The sequence below is a fragment of the Tursiops truncatus genome, chromosome X, assembly GCF_011762595.2.
Source record: "Tursiops truncatus isolate mTurTru1 chromosome X, mTurTru1.mat.Y, whole genome shotgun sequence".
Lineage (NCBI taxonomy): Eukaryota > Metazoa > Chordata > Mammalia > Artiodactyla > Delphinidae > Tursiops > Tursiops truncatus.
The window spans coordinates 116,401,536-116,423,871 of NC_047055.1; the positions used below are offsets into that span (position 1 = coordinate 116,401,536).

Genomic DNA, 22,336 nt, shown 5'->3' on the forward strand with positions numbered 1-22,336 from the left:
TAAAAAATAAGATAAAGTCAGATACCTGGTGATTACCTAAAAACAGTCCACAGTACTGGAACTGCACTTAAATTGACAATTTAGAATGTTATAAACATCACTGAGTGAAAGTAGATACAAAACAAATGAGCAGGCTGTTTGCTGATAGGCTGGAACCCACAGTCTGCAGGAAAAGGTGTCCCTTACTCCATCAGCTTCCCCCTCTGGGTCTCACTGGTGCTTGGCGCACAGAGGCTCTGGAGGCTGAAGCTGTCAGGGCAAGCCAGCGCGTAGTAAGGCCCAGCTTTCAGTTCAGGCCCCTGAGTCCTGAGGAGCTTCAGTGCAATAGCTATGTTTTCCAGTTTCTATATTTGATGCTTTGATATCTGAGGCCTTGCTGATGCTAGAGGGATCACCTCTCCCGAGGTTAGTCAATTGCTAGAGAGAACAAACAACAGGGAGCATGCCTTTCATGTACAAACCAACCAATCCAGAGCTCAGACCCCAACGACTTCCTTTTTGGGATTCTTAATACTCTGAGCTACTATTCCTCTGCCCTAGTCACCCCAGGGCCACGTACCAGACAACTGGGGGAAGCCTCTATGCCCAGAGCCTGCTGAAATTATCCAAAGTGGCCAATCCTAAGCCTGCTTATGTTGTCTCACCCATTCCTTCCCATGGAAACCACAACAAAGGTTCTGTCCATGTCTTCCCCTGCCCTCTCTGCCTCCTGACCACCCCTGGTACTTCCCCATGTGGCCATGCATGGCATGCCATGTCTCCTCTTTTTAGGTATTTGTGAGTATAATAAAATTCTTCCTTCATGATAGCCATTTCCACGTCTGTGTGTCTTACCATACTTGACTAGACTAAAACCTGGGTATCCTTAAAACACTCAGCATCCAGAGTGGACTAAGGCAGGGAGCCTGCAGGAGGCCTGTACCTATGGAACCTGCAGGAGCTCAGAGGTGCTGTGCAGAGTATGGTCCACAGATCTCCAGTCCAGTTCTCCAGGTGCTAGCTGAGTGACCTGGCAGGAAAGCACTTAACCTCACTGACCTTTACTTTCTCCATCTAAAAACGGAGATGAGGGTCCACCACAGAGACTTCTATGGGAGATAAATGAAGCACTCAGCAAATGTATAGTCACATCACACTCTTAAATGTTTAGTTCCTTTCCTGAATTTCCCTTAGTTGTTTGCCTTTATCTTTTTACTCCATTTAAAATACATTCTTATCAAATCTCACACTTTAACTGATATTTAGTATTATTTGCTTTTATCCTTTTATACCAGTGCCTAAAAACAGAAATGTAATGCAAACCACAGAGGTAATTTTAAAGCTTCTAGGAGCTCCATTGAAGAAGTTAAAAAACAAAAAACACACAGGTGAACTTAATTTTGAAAACATTTTATTTTACCAAATATATTCAAAATATTGTCATTTCAACATATAATCAATGTGAAAAGTTACTAAGTCTTGAAAATACGTTGTGTATTTAATACATACAGCACATATCAATTTGGATGCTAACTTTTCATCAGAAATACTTGATTTGTATATTTTACACTTGAAAATGTAGATAACATACCCAAGCTGTCCCAAACATTTTTAAGTTTTCCAGTAACTGAATTGTCAGTTCCTAAATTTAAATGACAATCAACTGAAGCAAAATTTGAAATTCGTTTCCTCACGTACAGTAGCCACATTTCAGGTGCTCAACAGCCACACATGACTTGTGGCTACCATATTGGACAGCCCAGTTTCATACCATTTGAAATATATTCTTAACAGTCCTGTATTTTAAGCATTGTTTATCTTACCAATGTATTGCTCCCCATATTCTTAAAGTAAATAACAATATTCTAATGTTCTATCTTTTCATTCTAGAATACAACACATCATTTAAACTTGGTAAGGTTTTTAAAAATAGTTTAAAAAATATTCCTACCATAGCCAAACCATCTTCCTCCAGTTGCTGCATCCTCAAAGCTTTCAAATTGGATTGCATTCTGATGTACCAAGTACAGTTGAAACACCACTAAAAGAAGTACTGCCTGACCATATAGGATTGCTCCAAAATAATTCAGCAGCCTTATTCAGCATACACTATTTAAACATGTTTCCCTACCTAAAATAAAGCCACTGGGAAAGACATGACAATCTGATGCAAAATGAGATAGAAATAAAGAACAGGAAGAAACTTATGCAGGAGCAGCAATTAATTCCATGTGGATTAATATTACTTTGGAATAAAGGGATTTATTTGGGGAGAAAAATTTTTTTAATTATATAGTAAAGTGAGTAACATTTCAGTGAGGGATCAACATTTGTTCATTCCCATCTTGATTTGCAGGAAATACTAAAATCCAAAACCCATTTGCATCAAAAGGAGAGAAGATGCTTATCTTGAGAGAAATAGATTCTCCTTATGGGAATTGGACAGGAGTTGAAGACACATTTCTTTTTTGAGGGGTAACCACTTAAAATGTGTTTCTTTCTATTTGTAACGTAACATTTAAAATTAAATTAGGGGAAAAGTTGTAAGAAGAAATTTTATTTCCTTATATGCTCCCTATGCTTCCCTACAAATTATCCTTGTCCATCATTCATGAACTTTCTGGCATTGCCATCCCCAGAGCCTCCCAAGTGAGACACCTCAAGGTCATGGTTAACTTTGCCTTCTCTTCACTTTGAAGCCTTCTCGTCTCCCAGTTCTGTTGATTTTATTTTAAAAATGCTTGTTAAAACTTGCTCTCTCTCTTTCGACTGCCACAGCCTTCATTTAGGCTCCCACCGTCTCCCATGTGGATTAAGCTGTCCTGCACGGTTGCCTGGGTCAATCTCAAAAAATAAAGCAATTGACCAATTATTTAGATGATATCATGCTATGCCACTCTGTTTAAAAATAACCAGTGTCTCATAAGCCTGCCTTCCACCTACCCTCTTTTTTAAAAACTATATTTTTTTTAAATTTTATTTTATTTATTTATTTTTGGCTGTGTTGGGTCTTCGTTGCTGCGCGCGGGCTTTCTCAAGTTGAGGTGAGTGGGGGCCACTCTTCATCGTGGCGCGCGGGCTTCTCACTGCGGTGGCTTCTCTTGTTGAGGAGCACAGGCTCTAGGCGCGTGGGCTTCAGTAGTTGTGGCACACAGGCTCAGTAGTTGTGGCTCACCGGCTCTAGAGCACAGGCTCCGTAGTTGTGGTGCACAGGCTTAGTTGCTTCATGGCACGTGGGATCTTCCCGGACCAGGGCTCGAACCCGTGTCCCCTGCAATGGCAGGTGGATTCTTAACCACTGCGCCACCAGGGAAGCCCTCCACCTACCCTCTTAATCTTCAATGATCACCAATCTTCCCGCTTCTTCCCACAACACACATTCTCATTCTGGCCACTTTGGGTTTTGACCACTTTCTGAACATCTGCTTCTGCACATGGTTTTCCTTCAGTCTGGATGCCCTTCTAATCCTCTTGGCAAACTCCTTTTCATCTTTCAATACCCAACACAAATGTCCCCTCCTTAGTGGAATCATCGTAGACTCCTCTGAGCAGTCTACATCACACCCTCTGTGGTCCCACAGCACTTTTAGAAACCCTTCTTCAAATCACACTTGCTTTATCATTTTAATTTAATGTGTGCTTCTGTCACTAGACTTTGAACTCTGGGAGGTCAAGAATCGAGTTGTTATTCCTAGCACTCAGTGCAATGTCTGACACATGGTTGGCACTTAGTAAATGTTGAATGAATAAATAAATCAATGAATGACAAAATACATACATGTTATTGGGTAACCACAAATATAAAAGGCCTTTTTCTTGCCCGACTAGCCTTTTGCCCAGTACAGTTGACCCTTGAACAACGCAGGGGCTAGGGGTGCCAACCACCTCGCCGTTGAAAATCAGCATATTTAACTTTACAGTTGGCTCTCCTTATCCTCGGTTCCGCATCTGTAGATTCGAGCAACAGCGGATGGTGTAGTACTGTAGTATGTAGTTATTTTTTAAAAACCCATGTATAAATAGACCTAAACAGTTCAAACCTGTGTTGTTCAAGGCTCAACTGTATTGCAATTTTATCATTTAAAATCTGACTAAATATTGCTATTTAATATAAAAGTTATTTGTAAAGTCAGCAAGTAGAGGAACATTACCACATATTCAACACACACAGAAAATAAATTTCTAGCAAAGTTTTAACTTCACGCCCTATCTTCTACATCAGTTATAGAATCTATACACAGAGATATATGTATTAACAGGAAATACTGTTTATACTAGTAGATGGAAATGTGCATAAAAATGAAAAGAGACATTTTTCATACACTCAAAAAAGTCCAAGGAGGATCCAGCAATCCCACTTCTGGGTATATACCCAAAAGAATTGAAAACAGCATCTTGAAAAGATATTCGTACACCCATGTTCACAGCAGCATTATTCACAATAGCCAAACGGCGGCTGCCACTCGAGTGTCCACGAACAGATGAAGGGATAAACAAAATGTGGTATATACAGCTGACCCTTGAACGACATGGGTTTGAACTGCGTGGGTCCACTAATACGTGGATTTTTTTCTAAAGTAAATATTCCAGTACTACATGATCCCCAGCTGGATGAATCCGAGAATATGGAGGAATGCAGATATGGAGGGCTGGCTATGAGGTATACTCAGATTCTCAACTTTGTGGAGGGTTGGTGCCCCTGACCTCTGTGTTGTCTACGGATTAACTGTACATACAATGGAATATTATTCTGCCTTCAAAAAGAAGGAAATTCTGACACATGTTACAATACGGATGAACCCGGAAACATTATGCTCAGTGAAATCATCCAGTCATAAAAAGACAAATACTGTATAATTCCACTTAAGTGAGGCACCCAAAAGTCAAATTCATAGAAACAAAAGGAAAATGTTCATTGCCAGGGGCTGGAGGGTGGGGAAAAATAAGGAGTTATTATTTAATGGGTACAGAGTTCTGAGGATGGATGGTGGTGACAGTTGCACAACAGTGTGAATGTAGTTAATACTACTGAACCATATACTTAAAAAAAGGCTTAGAGAGTACATTTCATGTTATGTGTATCACACAACGAAAAAAAGAGTCCAGTGAGTCCCGTGCCACTGCTAACAAAAGAGGTCCCCGCTCCCATGGAGGCCTTGCGATGTGGCCTGTGCTGACATGAAACTGTCCCTTTAACTCCAGATGAGACCACAGACAGGTCTGGCTCTCACCTGAGTTATCTGCAGAGTCTTCAAGTTCCACGAGGAAAAAGTACCCGTTATTCCAGACGCGGAGGCAGGTGGTCGGGTCGTAAGAGATGGTGAGCAGTTCTAAGCCAGGATCGTAGACACTGTCCCTCCACCGGACGTTGATGGGCGACTGGCGCTCACCCCCCGGGACCAGGTCCACGCTCTCCCAGAGAGGGTGCACTAGGAGAAAGCACATCGGGGGCTGTCCTCGAGATGACACTAGCTGGAATCCCACTGGGGGGATGATATGGTCCCATGTAAGCGTGTATGCTGGGTTCAGCTCTTATGTGAGCCAGCTGTGAGGATTAGGCAGCCATCCTGCAAAGCCTGGATAGAATGTTAGCATTGCTAAGGTCCCTGGAGTCCTGCCACATGAATAGCTATGACACTGTATATATTAAGGTGTACACGCACACTCTGTCCCACACGGGTGCTGATGACATCACTGACGGTGATTTTTCTACCAAAGAGTCGAGCGCCAGGTCTTTGTGGCAAGTCCCTGATAAATCTCAGGAAACTTCTTACAACAAAGAAAGAGCTATCCACACATGATGGATAGAACCCACATGTATAATTCGGGTGGTCCAGCTCTCTGCCCTTTAGAATCAGCACGGATGGGCAGAACCGAGACCAACAGGAAAGCTGGACAAAATACGAATCAAGATAAATCATTACCAACGACCCTCTGCACCTCACCCCACCAATGAGAATGAGTCTGAGGATTGGTGAAAGTGACAAGGCAGCTGCTGCCCAGTCAAACCCCCCTGTGCATGGCAGGGTCACTGGCACTCCACTTGTAAAAAACAAGCTTGCCTCTGGTTTCCTCTTACAGAGGAGACGGTTCTCTTCCTGAGATAGCTGCCCAAAGCAGGATCTTAACCTTCGATTTTTTGGTACAAGTGCCCCAGCGGCATAGACACAGAGCGCTCCAAGGCAGTTTCTGGACCAGTGGTTCTCAAAGGAGGGAGCGATTCTGACCCCGGGGGACATTGGACAATGTCTGGAGACACTCTATCGGTGGTCAAAACTGGAGGAGGGTGCTACTGACATCTAGTGGGTAGAGGCTGGGGATGCAGCTAAACATCCTACGTATATAGGCTGGGCTTTCACAGGAAAGAATTACGTGGCCCCAAATATCATTAATGCCAAGGTTGAGAAATCTTGGTCTAGAGCAGAAAGCAATAGGCAAACTCAGGGCATTCCCTTTCCCCACCCCCCGCTCAATTTTTTCATATAATGCGGTAATCTCGTCTCTAGAGAGGTCTGAACCCAACGTTTTGGGTTTTCTCCCTTAGTGTAAAATAACTTCTGAACAACAAGAACTTACTTTAGAGAAGGAGGACTTTCTGTTTCAGAAATCTAAAATGAAAAATGCATATGAATTGGTACAATAGTCATATTGGTATCAGATTAGAATGCAAGTTCCTTGCAGGGAGGAGCCATACCTCCCTCCCTTTTTTCCGTGCCCTGTAGCGCCCTACTGGGTATATGCCCTTTGAGTATTGATTATCCAAATGCTATTGTTGGGATAAAAAGCTGTATTTGATTAATTTTTTAATTGTTTTTTATTAATTTTTATTGGCGTATGGTTGCTTTACAATGTTGTGTTAGCCTCCACTGCACAACAAAATGAATCAGCCATACTGATTAATTTTTAATTTGATATTTTAAAACTTCCAGAAACCCCGAGAACAGCCATGATTCAGTCTTAAAGCTGCCCGCCGGCACAAAGAAACCTGACAACACTGTCCGCTCTGAGATGCTCAGACTGAGGCTGAGGGTTTGAGCATTCACGCCCTTCAAAACCAGCTCGTGTGGGTCTCGTAAGGAGACTAGGGGAGAAGGGAATACAGAGCAGATCCCTAAGACGATGCCCTCTTCCACCCAAATCGTCCCCCACTTCATTCAGGAAATGGCCTAGAGTCTACTCTCTCACCCACACAAACACCAGCCCAAGGAAACTGGGCCTGTTCCTTCAGCTGCTCTTGTATGGTCATAACGCTCCCGTCAATTTGTATGCCCCTCTATTCACAAGTTCAGCTTCCAGGTTTTCTTTCCCCCACCCACCTCCTCCTTTAGGAACCCAGAGCATCCCCCCACCAGGGAGCCCTTGGTCACTGTCCCCTTCGTGAAGCCAGCTTTTGCCCAGGGCTCGTTTTGCTAATGATAAATTCACATTTTTGTTCTCTCCTCCCTTCCTCTTCCTGCATTTTAACAAAATACAGATTAAAATGATTTCTTGGTGGTTACTCAGACTTCCCCTCAAAGTCGGAAGGTGATTACGTGTTCTGACTAACGGAGCCTGCGTTTCCAGCTTCTTCTCATGTGGGGAGAATGAAATAAACAGAGAGAGTGATTCTGTCAGCCATGGTTTAAGGGCACGACGTCACACTGTCGTTAGGAAGGTGTCACTAATGTAACACTGAGAGCAACACAATCCCTGTAGATTCCACAGTGAGGATGTGCTCAGCTTTAGTTCCTGTTTACATGACTGGTCCTGTCTTCGATTTACTTTGTGCTTGTACCACCTTCAGCTCCAGCCTCGGGGGTGTCCGTCTTTCGGGATCATTCCTGTCTCAGCCCCTCAGTTCCTGCTCCTTCTCAGAAATCAATCTCCCCTCATTCAGCTCAGGGCTGGCTCCTCTTCTTGGCTTGTCACGTCTTCAGCAAAAGTGTCGCCTCCGCACCTCCCTATCCTCTTATGCGATCCCCTCTTGTTTTTTATTAATCATAGCATTCTGATCTTTTCCTTCAAATCGTTTATTACATGGGTATGATGATAAGTATATGCATATATGCTTAGTTTTCTGCACCCTCACGGCTCTGCAAGCCCCATGAAGAACTGAGCTGGCTTTCAGTCCCTGCTTGTGGATTGAATGTATAAGATAAAGAGCATTACTGGGAAGGGGTCATTCCCGTTTTATCTTTATTTCCTTTTACTCTACTGAGCGCCGCATTGTTTTCTCCTTAAGGATCTTTGAGGTTTATCTCTTCTTTGTCCAGCCCATGACCACCAGCCTCATTCAGGCCCCTGTACCACAGACTTTTCCTCAAGGAAAGGTCCTCTTGCTCACTTTTCCTCCTCTCTTACTCCCCTCTACTGTGTTTTGCCATCCATCAGTTTTCCTAAATTACCACCTTCATCATGTTGTTCCCATGTTAAAGACTATGTGAAGTCCAAGCTTCTGCATCCAAGCATCGAGGTTTTCCTAGTAGGAACCCATCTCGCCCATCTAATTTTATTTCTCCTCATTCTTCCCAAGCTCTGCTCTTGCCACGCTATTCCAGAACCTTGCCAGGCTACTCCCCTTGGTCAGTCAGTGAGATGTGCTGAAACTGTAGGATACCTCACTGGGCTTTGAAGACTTAGGAGAAAATCCTGTAAACTACCTCACTAATAATCTTTATATTGATTACATGTTACAGTGATAATATTTTGGATATAGTGAGTTAAAGTATATAACTAAACTTAATTTCACCTGTTTCTTTATCCCTTTCTTAGTGTGACTGTTAGAAAATTTAGGAGTGTCTATGTGGCTCACATTATGTATCTTTTGGACATTATTGCTCTATACCATCACTAGCTTTCTCTCCAGTGCCTTGCCCTGTACTGTCCTTTTTCTTGAGATGGGCTATTTCCTCGTCAAATTGAACACCATCCTAGCAGGCCTAGGGCTTATTGCAGTGATGGGATACACAGGGACCCTCCATGTGACTTTGTTGGGGATAATCACAGAGTGCCTTGTTAGAGCATCAGGGTTGTAAAAGGCACTTTCATGCTCAGCCCAGGTAACCACAGCATCACATGCAGTTACCAGTGCAGGAGACTAAGGCCCACATTTCCTGGTGGTCAGTTCAGGGCTGTTAGTTCACTGTAGCTGCAGATACCCCTGAGGCCGTTACTGTAATTCCACAGGGCTAATAGGTCCACTGTTTCTCAAGATTATTTGAAAATTAATGGAAGACAACACAGTCTGGGTATCCCAGCCTATATTATCTGGGGATTAACGGAATTCTCTGTGAAGATGTTGCAAAACAAGCTTTTGAATACTCTCGTTCTCCAGGCTTTATTAGTGTCCTTCAAAATGAATTGGAGAAATAATAGAACAGTTTTCTAACACAGTTAAGTTATAATATAGACTTGTCCTGTCAAATAGAAGTTTCTCTGATGATGGAAATTTCTAATATAGTAAGTGGTAGCCACAGGTGGCCATACAATTTGAATATATTTACATGTAAATACACACATGGGGCTAGTAGCTACATTTTATACAGTGCTATTCTACTGAGATTTGTCCTAAAAATAAATGTTCCTCTTACTTCTAAAACTAGGGAGATCATGAACGTTAAGAATCAATAGAATAATAACAAATCTGTACCATTTCCATTCTAGATGACATTCTTTATATTTCATTAAATTAAAAATTAATATTATTAAACTTATTTCCCTATGGTCTAAGATCTCATGCCTAAATCTTTTTTTGTTGTTTTTTTTTTATTCAAGACCCATTTATTCTCTAGTTCTGCCCACATGGAGACACCCTCCTCAAAAAGGCGTTGAATCCTTCCGTTCACTTTAACACCTTGTGCTGAAGACATGTGTTCCGAGGTTTCAACTATGAGATCCACATTCTTAAAGCACTAGTTCTTAAACCTCATCTAGATTTCTCCCCTTGGATGGGGGGAGATGACCCAAACACAGAGAAGAACAGCTCAGGACTGTGGGCTCTGCTCGTCCAGAAGACCTTGCAGCTCCCCTGACCACCCGGCTGGAGCCAGGATTAGGGCCCTGAGACGAGGGGCGCCTGCTGGGCTGCCGCCCCCGCCCCCGCCTCCTGCCTCTTCACTAGGCTGGCTGTCACCTCTAGTTTCCCTGGAGTTTGGGGATTCTAGACGGTCTCTGCTCACACTTCTGCATCACGCCTGCTGCCTCAGCACTGCTGATCCACACCAAGGGGGAAAGGCACACAGAACTGCTTTTCAGCACACCAACGTTCCACACAAAAGTTATTCTATAAGCCTGCAGGTTCTTTTTCATCAGAGGACATTCGCAAGGCCATGACTTCCCCCGGCTCCCCACTGCCCTTGCCAGCAGACTGGATACGCAGGGCGGCCGTGCTGAGTGGTGCACACCGCCCTGGCTCCACTCAGGCGCACTCTCTTGGAAAGCTGAGGGCGGTGCCCTGGGCTCATCAGCAGGATCTGTCCCGAAGCCAGTCCTAGAGTGACAAGAGCCACACCTGCAGGTCTGTTCCACTGACCAGCCGCACAGGACCGAGCTGGGCCCACGGACCTTGGTCTGGATTGTGTTGGCTGGTCGTTCTTGCCTAGGTTCACAGGCCAAGAGCCAGTGTCCTTCCTTTCCTGCTCATCACCGCACCAGCGGCTCACTGCTACCTGTTGCCGTCACACGCCTGGCAACCTCGTGTTCCGGGGCCAGCCAAGAACTGAGACCCCAGCAGGCCCCTAGTTCCCAGCAGGCCAACTCCCCATTAAACTACTGCTGCCTAGCCGTGTTCTCGAGGCTGCAGAGCCGGGAGGGTGCGGAGAGCATAGCAAGCCGCGGGCGCCCCCAGCCCCAGACCCGAGGTGCTCCGTGGAGGCGCCGGAACCTCGCCGCAGCCCCGCCCCCTCAAACACAAACGACCTCTGCGCCCGCTTCTCCCGCGGACCCGGGCGCACCTCCGACCACCGCGACCCAGGATGGAGGCGCGGGGCGCGGGGCTCGGCCTGCGGCGGGCGCTGGGGCGGGCGGGGGACCCGAGCTCCGGCCCCGAGGCCGTGCGGCCCGCCAAGCCCACCTCCGTCCCCGCCGCCCGGAAACCCTAAATCTTTTTTATGTGACAGAAATTTAGGCTAAATTTCACTAGATGATACAAGAAATGAAAGTGATTTTATTTTCATCGTGGGTAATAGATGCAGGCTTTCATCTTTATTTTATCATATCACCAGTCTGCAGGGTTAGGGCTGTCAACATTTACTGTCTGCCACTTGAGATCACAGCCAACAGCAGTTTGAGTTGATGCCAGTGATTCCTCGGGAAGAGGGATGGTGCGGAGTGAAGGCAGAGCACAGGGCACAGGCCCCAGTGAAATGCTGTTTCTAAATTCGCCGCAGCCTCCTCCTTCAGTCACTCCCTACTCGGCTCCCGGATCCTAACAATGGTCAGACATCTGAGGGAGGTGCTGAGCATATGACAGTGATGAAGGTGGTGATGATGATAACGACTGTGGTACTAGAGGTCGCTGCCAAGGCCGAGTTCTCAGTGTGTGGCAGGCGCTAGCTAAGGACTTTCCACATTAACTAACCCTCAGTGGTCTTGCGTCACTCTGGGTCACAAGTGTATTGGGCCTTCCGCTGGGGTACTGAGCTTCCAGAATCAATGAGTATCGTCTTTACAACTACACAGATGAGGGACCAGGATATACAAATAGGACATGCGCAGTGGCCCAGGGCAGCAAAGACCAAATATTCTCCTGGGGGAAACAAGGAGGGACAGAGTAATATTCGAAAACCAAAATCAAACGGTGACTGTGACCTGTTTCTTCTAGTAAGTTACAAACAAGAACATTTCATCTGATGTGGGAAATTAATCAAGAGAAGCCCCTACCTCCCTAAGCCAATACTTTCTGGGTTCTGTCAGCACTAAAAGGAGCAAACTATCCTAAAGACACGAGCATATTGGATTTACTTCCATCTTTCTGTAAATAAAAACAAATACTTTCTGTATATATAAACAAACAAGAAAATAAGGAAAGCACTCACACAAAATTTAGTAACTAGATAAATATGACTACTTTTTTCCATTTTAAGCCTTAGACCGCAAAGTGCCAGTGTTGAGAATAAGCCAGTCCGTGTAGGATGGGGGCCTGATGGTAGGAAGCCGCACCCAGCAACCAGAAATTTATTATGACTCAGACCAGCTCAGTTTAATGAGAACACAGTCAACATCGGAGGAAACAAACTTACAGTAAAAATATATTTATGAAGCAGTTTCAAGGCAATAGATTTAGCTAGATTAGCATTACTAATAAATCCCTTTTGTAATGTGCAAAACAGGGTCAAAGAGAGTAAACCCAAGGAGGAAAAGTTGAGAAAGCTAGAATCTGGAAGCAAACCAACACTGGAAAACTCTGTGTGAATTCACTGTGAATGGTGGAGAATATGTAACTACTTAGCATATATGCTTAACCATTTCATTAAACTTATGTCTCCACTAACACACACATTATCCTCTCCGATCATCTCAGGGGTTCTGTACCAGGGTTACTTGGCCCCCCAGGGGACACTTAGGGATGCCATGCAGCATCTGCAGTGCAGTCCACCCCGACAGCACAGGACGACCCACGCCCATGGCAGTAGCGCCGTGGTGTCAGGGAGGACCATCTGCTGCCTCACTTGATCTGCTGGGTTCGCAGCGGAGCTCACACTGGCGAGCTGGTCAGCTAGAAGCACCTCTTCTGCAATTTGTAACGAGGGATGGAATATTCCAGAGTATGAAGCTACTGAACTGCTTGCAAACATGAATATGCAAATTCCAGAATGTTCAGACTCACAGAAATAATTCGCAGTCCGTGGATCAATTTTAGTAAAAAGACGGTTGCTAACAAAAAACAATAAAGAACAGGTTCAAAGTATTTGAAACTTAGGACTTCTTTGACCTATTTCTGCATGACATCATTTTAACAAGTTAAAATTGGTGAAGAAAACACCTTTCCACACGGCACCGGGGTAATCATTTCACAGTATGTACGTGTATCAAATCATCATGATGTATACCTTAGACTTAGCTCAGTTATATCTCAATAAAGCTAGGGGAGAAAAAGGCTTTCCATATTTGAACAAACAGAGAAATAATGGGTTCTGACTCTCAGTTCTCAAGGCATCTAATCCCAGCCTGGAATGCTACTGGCATCAGAGCTGCAGACACTCAACACATGTGACTGTTAGGGAACAACCAGGCTTCTGCTCTCTCCAGGCAGCCATGTACTCACAGGCTTGGTTCCGGGTTTTGTAAGTACAAGTGTAGAGGCTGCAGGGCCTTGCTAGCATGGACCTCGGAATCTGGAACCTTCTCCACTGTGCATTGCATGGAGAGGCTTGAAGAATGACCCTCAGGCGACTCATCATCACCATCTTTAGCTTGAAGTCTTGATCAGCTCCCAAGTAACTTGAAGGAACCTAATAACCCAGAGCAAAAGGAGGACAGAGGAAGAAAAGTCGCAAACAACAGAGGTGGCCGATCACGTGGAAAACATCATTCAGATTATTAGTATGCGGGAGGGGGAGGTAAATACAGCAGGAGTGGAGTGAACCAGGCAGAGGGTGGTAGGAGGTGAGGTCCAGAGGTAGTGGATGCCATATCAAGGAGACATGTAGGCCATTGTAAAGGCTCTTTCTCTAACTCAGGGTTTCTCAGCTTCGGCATTGTTGACATTTTGACCAGATAACTCTGTTGTAAAGGACTAGTCTTTGCACTGTAGCTTGTTTAGCGGCGCCCTTGGTCTCTACCCACTAGATACCAGTGGCACCTTCCTTCCATTTGTGACAACCAAAAACGTCTCCAGGCATTGCAGATGTCCCTTGGAGAAGGGGAATCACCTCTGATTGGGAACCACTGTTCTAAGAGAAGTGGGAACACAATGGAGTTTTCGGAGTAGAGGAGGGACATACTCTGATTTACATTTTTTTTTTTTACATCTTTATTGGAGTATAATGGCTTTACAATGGTGTGTTAGTTTCTGCTTTATAACAAAGTGAATCAGTTATACATATACATATGTTCCCATATCTCTTCCCTCTTGCGTCTCCCTCCCTCCCACCCTCCCAATCCCACCCCTCTAGGTGGTCACAAAGCACCGAGCTGATCTCCCTGTGCTATGCGGCTGCTTCCCACTAGCTATCTACCTTACGTTTGGTAGTGTATATATGTCCATGCCTCTCTCTCGCTTTGTCACAGCTTACCCTTCCCCCTCCCCATATCCTCAAGTCCATTCTCTAGTAGGGCTGTGTCTTTATTCCTGTCTTACCCCTAGGTTCTTCATGACATTTTTTTTTCCTCTTAAATTCCATATATATGTGTTAGCATACGGTATTTGTCTTTCTCTTTCTGACTTACTTCACTCTGTATGACAGACTCTAGGTCTACCCACCTCATGACAAATAGCTCAATTTCGTCTCTTTTTATGGCTGAGTAATATTCCATTGTATATATGTGCCACATCTTCTTTATCCATTCATCCGATGATGGACACTTAGGTTGTTTCCATCTCCGGGCTATTGTAAATAGAGCTGCAATGAACATTTTGGTACATGACTCTTTTTGAATCATGGTTTTCTCGGGGTATATGCCCAGTAGTGGGATTGCTGGGTCATATGGTAGTTCTATTTGCAGTTTTTTAAGGAACCTCCATACTGTTCTCCATAGTGGCTGTATCATCAAAAAATCTAGAAACAATAAATGCTGGAGAGGGTGTGGAGAAAAGGGAACACTCTTGCACTGCTGGTGGGAATGTGAATTGATTTACATTTTAAAAAGCTCATTCACAGTGCCCTACTGGAAACTGACCAGGATGAAAGAAAGAAGCAGGGAGCCCATTCAGGATAATCCAGGGGCTGGAACTAAGGATGTCACAGTGGACGTGGTGAGAAGTGGCTGGGTACTGGATGTATCTTGGGGATACAGCCCGTAAGATGTGAAAGAAAGCAGTCAGAGATGACTGGCAGATGCTTGGCCTAAACAACTGCAAGGATGGACTTGCCACGAACTGAGATGGGAAGACTGTGTATGGAAAAGGTTTTGGGTGGGAAATCAGCAGCTCAGATTTGGGCATGTGGAGTTTGAAATGAAATTCCAGTAATTCAAGTGAGGAAGTATGGTAGAATATTCTACCTCATGGTAGAACGAGGATGAACCCCTGAACAAAGAAACAGAACCCGGCACAGGAGCTGGCGGGGAGGGAAAGATGGCGCTCTTACTACTAATTCTATTGGGTTTGAGGTGCCAAGGGGGCAGGCGAGAGGAAAGGTCTAGGGAGAGTTGGCAGTGCAGCTCTGGTGCTCAAGAGAGGTTGTGAGGCTAGAGAGAGAAGGAGGTGCCAAGGGGGCAGGCGAGAGGAAAGGTCTAGGGAGAGTTGGCAGTGCAGCTCTGGTGCTCAAGAGAGGTTGTGAGGCTAGAGAGAGAAGGAACATACCCTCCCCCCAGGGGTAACAGGTGTATAGAGACCAACAAAATGGAGTGATTAAGGAGGCCAAGAGATGGAGGAGGAATGGTCAAAGGCAACCAAGGAAGGAATGGAGCATGGAATGTCAGGGGCAAGGAGGGTTCCAGGGAAATCCTAATAGAAAGAAACTTAATTTAGCTAATGCTAGGCTACAATACGTGTAACAATATGTGAGATTATTAATGTCCAGGTATGTGCTTCGGAAAGAAAGATGCTTATCAGAAAAACGTTTATGAATTTGCACCTAGACTATAAACTGCAAAATTTAGCATTACAAATAAACTAATACTCATTATTAAATAGGCCCCAGGTGAACCCTGGAACGTATAAATGTAGAATACATTTTCTCAATAAGTTATATTTTGTTGTACAGGCACAGGAAAGGTGTGACCATGAGCTGGATGGGCCCTAGGGAAGGTAAGCTTTCTATGCTACATGCCCTTTGCTATCACTGATTATATATGCTCTTGGGTTTTACTTACACCGTCCTTATCTGCTGTTTTGCAGACAGAAATGTGTGAATGAACAGATTTTAACAGCCTTTTAGAATCACTTGTAGATTGTGTATTTATTAAATGCCTTGGCTCTTCAACTCTGCCTGGTTAAGCCATTTGTACTTATGCAAAACACCAAAAAAAACCAAAAAACAAAGCACAAAAACCTACTAAAGGTTACAGTTGCGTTGAAGAAAAATTCCTTGATTCTTATCAGATGGACCCTTCACTTTCTTGCCTTCTGATTTAGAAAGGAAGACAGCGTTTTTGCAATTCTCTGAAATTTAAATTAGAAGTTATGTTTCCTTATCTTGACTGAGAAAGTTCAGCTTGCTCCTCTCACCCACTTCTTCTCTATGATCCCAATATAGGGTTGCCAAAGGTTACATTTCTATAATTGCTTAGCGCACTGCAATTACTCCAGCGCACTAATTGCTCCAGTGGAATGATATGAAATGCATTTCCCTCCTTCCATCAGATTTCCTCAATATTCATATTCAGTCAAAAGGAACGCAACTAATTGTATTCCAACTACGAGTGGTGGCAGCCTTTTGCCTGGCTCCAGGGACAACGGGGCAGGCGTGCACAGGCACAGAAATGGTGCGCTTGCTGCTTTCAGCCTTTAGGTGCATTTCAGACCTGGCACTGAGTTTACAATTTCTGAGTGAAGTAGGAAAGCCCTAGAAAGTTGAAAGGTTTTCATTTCCAAAATATTCAAGAACAGTGTAGCTCTTTATCAGGACCCAGAAGGGAGAGTGGGGGCATGGGGCTGGGGAACATTGGTTCACTGTGGACTTCAGTGCAGGCTGAGAACAGAGACCGTTCTGAGGGATGTGCAGGGGCAGCTTATGGGTAGCGTGTGGACAAGCTTCCTTCACCAGAGACTTCCAACTTCTCTCCATACTCCAGCAAGACTTTTAAGCAGCAGAGTGGAGATGACCAGAGTGTCAGCAAAGGAAAAAGGGGAAGCAGAAAGCAATGTGGTTTTCAGTGGTTGACAGAGAATGAACTCTACTCAACATAAGGTGTACACATCTTCATTATCTCCCCATATTTCTCAAGCTTTCTCAGCAAAAAATAAACAAGAGAGAATTACACTAATAACAACGACTTTCCAGCATCCTCTGAGCAGTAGCTTTCAACTCACGCCACAAAGAATTACAGCCACCAACAGCGTCTGTATTTGGTAGGTTCTTCCCCTCTAGCTCCAGGACGGGGCACTAAAGAAAAAGGATAGAAGAAAGAATTGAGGAGTAGAGAAGACTCAGACTTGTCCACATGATATAGCTGCTGATCCCCTGCCCCGGGGGTGGTTGTGAATCCGTCCGTAGCCCTTGGTATAGTCAGGAAGAAAATCAACAACGCAGATATGAGTGAATCCAGTTTGCTGGGCCTCGGTTTCTGAAACTGCAACCTCCTTACTTCCCAGACTCTCTGGGACAGCTGTTCTACCTTTAAATGCACAAAACGGTAAGGGGGTGTAGTTTTCTGGTGACCCTCAGAGCGGAGGAACAGGACTAGAGTAGAGATGGAGCGACTCCCTGCCTCCCCTACCCCCATCGTACAGAGAAGCCCCGCCGGGACTGTGGCCATCCTAGCGGAGCCAACAGCTGTCCCGCCTCCGGGGCCCACTGCAGCGCCTGATCGTGTGTATGAGAGGATCCCTGTTCTCTCTGCTAGCCTACGCTCCCCTGCTGCCCACGCTCCACATCGCCGCCGGACTTTACCCGAACGTTCCCCATAGCGGGAACCACTCTGTTCGCTACCGGGATGAGAGACTCAGGCGCGCGGCCATCTTGGCCACGCCCCCTTGTGCCTAGCCGCGCCCCTCACGCCGGGACACGTCATTTCGCCTATTACGTCACTTCCCCGCGCGCCCGGCCCACGTCCCGAAGAAGCTTAAAGTCCCGCCCTGGCTACGCTCCCCGTGTCGGAGCCCGAACCTGTTTTCCACCCAGCTCTGCACCTGTTCTCTGTCCTGACTGCCTGACTGCCCCTGCTGCCATCGCTCCGGGCCTCCGGCCGCGGTGACGCGCCGGCGCGCTAACTTGGGCCCACCTCTGGCCTCGCCGTGGGCCCACCCCTCCTTGGAGCCGGACCATCTTTGTTGCACACCTTAGAACTGTAAAGCCACGCCCCCACGGACATGCCGCGCCCACGTTCACGGTAAATCCTTACACTGCGCCTACACCAGGGCCCTCCTTTTTGTTACGTCACTTGCATCCCATACGCTACTCCGTGGCCCCGCCTTTTCATCGGAGTCCACGCCCCTGATCCGAGTCCTTTCACATTCCTCTTATCCTCTGGGCCACGCTCGTTTCGCTGACCCCCCGCCGCTCTCTTGTGCCCATTTCTCTGCTTTCCACTCTGGTAATTCCTCTGCCCACCTCTCCCGCAGTCTCGACCAAGCCTGTCTTGCCTTTACGAGCGGCTACGCACCGACTGAGTCCCACATTTTCAGGTCAAGCCTCTGTGCTACGCCGAGGCCACGCCCCTCCCAAAGTGGCCGTCCCTGCCGCTCCTTCCCACGGTTGTCCAAACCCCGCCCCTCAAGCCCGGGTTATATTCCACTCCCCTCTGTCCTGGCCAATCCCGGCGCTCCGCCCGTGCCGCACTGTACAACCCTGAGGTCCCCATTGATCACGCTAACTCCGCGCATGCGCGATTCCCTGCATTCCGCATTCCGCCATGGCCACTCCCTGGGTTCCCAGGCCATCCCCTTCTGGTTGGACTCTGGCCTGGTCCACGCCTCCTGCTCTCCCTCTGCTGGCCGAGCCTGGTCCTGGGAAGCCGCAGAGAAGCGGGCAGGCCTCACGAATTTCAGGAGAAAGTCGCCCGGGTCTCGGAGCTAGATGTTAGTGGCGTGTATAGGGTGAGACGAGCCTGCGGATCTCTGCTCCACGCCTAAAAATGGATTTTCTTCATATTTCTCCCAGTTCCAAACACCAGAAGTCCAAGAGCAGAAACCGGATAGGAAACGTAACTGAGGACCAACTGGAACTGTGTTCCTACCAGCTTCCCAGCCGACTTTAAATGCTAGCAGGCTGCATGGAGTAAGCACACTCCTCTACTTCCTAATGGATGTCTCCTTCAGACGACTTTTTTAGGTACCTTGTGCCCTCCTGCTGTCTAGGACCTGTGGAGACAACACCACACTTAGATTTCTGCTTCTGGCCCCCTACTTTGAGATTAATTTTCTTTACTCTCTCCATTTACATTTCTGGGTCCACGGAGAAAAGTGAAGCGGTTATTACCAGCTTTATTTATTTATTTTTTCCTGTCCAGAAACCTTTGAGTGGGCGCTCCTAGGGGAAGGGCACTTTCCATTAGCCATTCAGTTATTCATTCATTGAAGTCATATTTATGGAGTACTATGTTCCAGTGACAAGACAAACTTCAACGGAGCTTATAGCCTGTTCCCCAGCTTGGGTTTGGATGGGACAAGAATTGATGAGAAAGTTAGGGAAGATGTGGTAAGGGGGTCGGTTATAGGTGGAAAAGGACTTGGTAAGTGCTGGTTTCTTTCTTTTAAATTGAGGGATAATTGACATGTTACATTTTATTGGTTTCAGGGGTACACATAATGATTCAATATTTATATAATTGTGAAATGATCACCACAATAAGTCTAGTTGACATCCACATATAGCTACAAATTTTTTTTCTTGTGATGAGACCTTTTAAGGTTTACTCTCTGCAACTTTCAAATATGCAACACAGTATTATTAACTGTAGTCACCTTTCTGTACATTGCATCCCCATGGCTTATTTATTGTATCAATATAACTGGAAGTTTGTAACTTTTCGCCACTTTCACCCATTTTTACCCACCCCCACCACCCTGCCTCTGGCAACCACCAGGCTGTCCTCTGTATCTGTGAGTTAGGTGTTTTGTTTTTTGTTTGTATGTGTGTTTTTTAGATTCCACATATAAGTGAGATCATATGGTATTTGTTTTCTCTGTCTGGCTTATTTCACTTAGCATAATGCCCTGCATGTTCATTTGGGTTTTTTTGTTTTTTTTGTTTTTTTGTTTTTTGCGGTACGCGGGCCTCTCAGTGCTGTGGCCTCTCCCGTTGCGGAGCACAGGCTTCGGACGCGCAGGCCCAGCGGCCACGGCTCAGGGGCCCAGCCGCTCCGCGGCATGTGGGATCTTCCCAGACCAGGGCATGAACCCGTGTCCCCTGCATCGGCAGGTGGGCTCTCAACCACTGCGCCACCAGGGAAGCCCCATTTGTTTGTTTTTGAGAAGCACAGTTTTTCTTGATTTTTAGTCCCAACGGAAATCCTGATTCCTCATCATAATGATGCTATGAACTAAGTAGGAAACAAGTGTCATAAAGTGTAAGTGTCATAAAGAGTTTCATACAGATCCCCTCAATGTAAACTGTTGCCACAATCACAAAGCACAACTAAATCAATTTTATGAACCACCCAAACTTTCCTGTTTATTTGAGATCACAGGCCCTCAGTGGTATGACTTAGCCAGGGCAGCATTTAGATCATCATTCCCCACGATGGCAAGTAAGTTTTAGCTCACATGTCGACTGACTGAATAACTGCATTGGGAAGTTTTGTGGCTGAGTCCAGGCTCCGAAGGAAAATGTTCTGTAATAGATTAACAATGTCTGTTGTGAGTCCAGGATGGATGAGTGGTTGCAACAACCTATCTGGCATCTCTGATTTGTAGTAATAGAGGTCTTGCATGCACGTCTTTTAGGCGGTCTTCAAAAACAACATTTCGTACTGTAAGTTTTTGATGTTTTCAGACAGTAGAAAGATCAAGGTCACCGTCACTGGGCAAAACTTAAGGGCAGAAACTTTGATGTGTTGATTACTTCATATGCTTTGTATATCAAGCAGAATGAGGGTAGCTTAAAATTCTGTTATGAAAATGAGAGCATCTAACCTGAAAGATACATGGCCCCTCTACCTCGTTGTAGAGGTTGGTAAAGGCGGTACCTATTGGCAGGGCTAAATGTGACTGGGTGACACTAACTGGCAGCCAGATATAAGATTAAGGATGGAAAATACTACTCCACAGAGCATGGTTACAATAATCTTTAGCCTAGAAAGAATATCATGACTTGTCAAAACTGTGAGAAAACTCTTTTTTTAAAAAAAATTAATTTATTTTGGCTGCGTTGGGTTTTCATTGCTGGGCACGGGCTTTCTCTTGTTGCGGTGAGCTGGGGCTACTCTTCGTTATGGTGCGTGGGCTTCTCATTGTGGTGGCTTCTCTTGTTGTGGAGCACGGGCTCTAGGCACATGGGCTTCAGTAGTTGTGGCACGCAGGCTCAGTAGTTGTGGCTCGCAGGCTCTAGAGAGCAGGCTCAGTAGTTGTGGCGCACGGGCTTAGTTGCTCCGTGGCATGTGGGATCTTCCCGGACCAGGGCTCAAACCTGTGTCCCCTGCATTGGCAGGTGGATTCTTAACCACTGCGCCACCAGGGAAGTCCTGAGAAAACTCTTAATACAACACCCAAGCAAAGTTGGAAAGAGTTAAACATTCAGGAAGAAATGTCAGTAAAGTCTTGTTTTTACTACATGGGACTTATTTTTTTTCATTTTTATTTTTAAAATTTTTATTTATTTATTTTCATTGAAGTATAGTTGGTTTATAATGTTGTGTTAGTTTCCGGTGTACAGCAAAGTGATTCAGTTATATATATTTTTTCAGATTATTTTCCATTATAGTTTATTATAAAATATTGGATATAGTTTCCTGTGGTATACAGTAAATCCTTGTTGCTTATCCATTTTATGTATAGTGGTGTGTATCTGTTAATCACATACTCCTCATTTATCCCCCACCTTTCCCATTTGGTAACCATAAGTTTCTTTTCTATGTCTGTGAGTCTCTGTTTTGTATAAAGATTCATTTGTATTATTTTTTAGATTCCACATATAAGTGATATCCTATAACATTTTTCTTCCTCTGTCTGCCTTGCTTCACTTTGTATGATATTTTCTAGGTCCGTGCACATTGCTGCAAATGGCAATATTTCATTCTTTTTTATCACTGAGTAATATTCCATTGTGTATCTATACCACATCTTCTTAAGCCTATCGTCTGTTGATGGGCACTTGGGTTGCTTCCATGTCTTGGCTATTGTAAATAGTGCTGCTGTGAACATTGGGGTGCATGTATCTTTTCAAATTAGAGTTTTCATCTTTTCCGGATATATGCCCAGGAGTAGGATTGCTGGATCCTATGGTAGCTCTATTTTTAGTTTTTTAAGGAACCTGCGTACTGTTTTCCATAGTAGCTGCAGCAATTTACATTCTACATAGGACTTATTTTAATGTATTGGTCTTCATGCAGATGAGACACTCAGACAGGCGCATATGCATCCTGTTTATGAAACCGTCCTTTAAATTGCTACCTTAGG

At 45.2% G+C, this 22,336-nt stretch overlaps 2 protein-coding genes across 14 annotated transcripts in view; one reads left to right on the top strand and one right to left on the bottom strand.

The window, feature by feature from the left end:
* Positions 1-22,336, top strand: part of CLTRN (collectrin, amino acid transport regulator) — a 79,034-nt gene that overhangs the window by 14,046 nt on the left and 42,652 nt on the right. For all 4 annotated transcript variants that reach the window (XM_033849807.2, XM_073798850.1, XM_073798852.1 and 1 more), the window contains exon 3: positions 15,825-15,868. In XM_033849807.2, the coding sequence (XP_033705698.1) occupies positions 15,844-15,868 (25 nt within the window). In that variant the 5' untranslated portion in view covers positions 15,825-15,843. The remainder of the gene's footprint in view (positions 1-15,824; positions 15,869-22,336) is intronic.
* On the bottom strand, positions 1,284-18,473 carry LOC117310350 (carbonic anhydrase 5B, mitochondrial). 10 transcript variants are annotated; one of them, XM_073798853.1, is made up of 3 exons: positions 17,673-17,882; positions 17,093-17,165; positions 1,284-5,408 (listed from the first exon to the last, which is right to left on the bottom strand). In XM_073798853.1, the coding sequence occupies exons 1-3, from the start codon at positions 17,685-17,687 to the stop codon at positions 5,047-5,049; spliced, it is 450 nt and encodes a 149-aa protein (XP_073654954.1). In that variant the 5' UTR covers positions 17,688-17,882; the 3' UTR covers positions 1,284-5,046. The 10 variants fall into 10 exon arrangements, 1 of the variants encoding a protein (XP_073654954.1); XR_012329138.1 differs by lacking the exon at positions 1,284-5,408 and adding an exon at positions 13,389-13,409 and having other exon boundaries at positions 17,042-17,165; positions 17,673-17,856; XR_012329139.1 differs by lacking the exons at positions 1,284-5,408; positions 17,673-17,882 and adding exons at positions 13,393-13,409; positions 17,889-18,021.

What these genes read in the sequence shown, in the direction of transcription:
- LOC117310350 (XM_073798853.1), bottom strand. An exon ending in TGGCTGTAATTCTTTGTGGC is followed by an intron (nt 5,409 to 17,092) that starts GTGAGTTGAAAG and finishes GCTTTCTCCTAG; the next exon opens with TGCACCCTCTCTGGGAGAGC.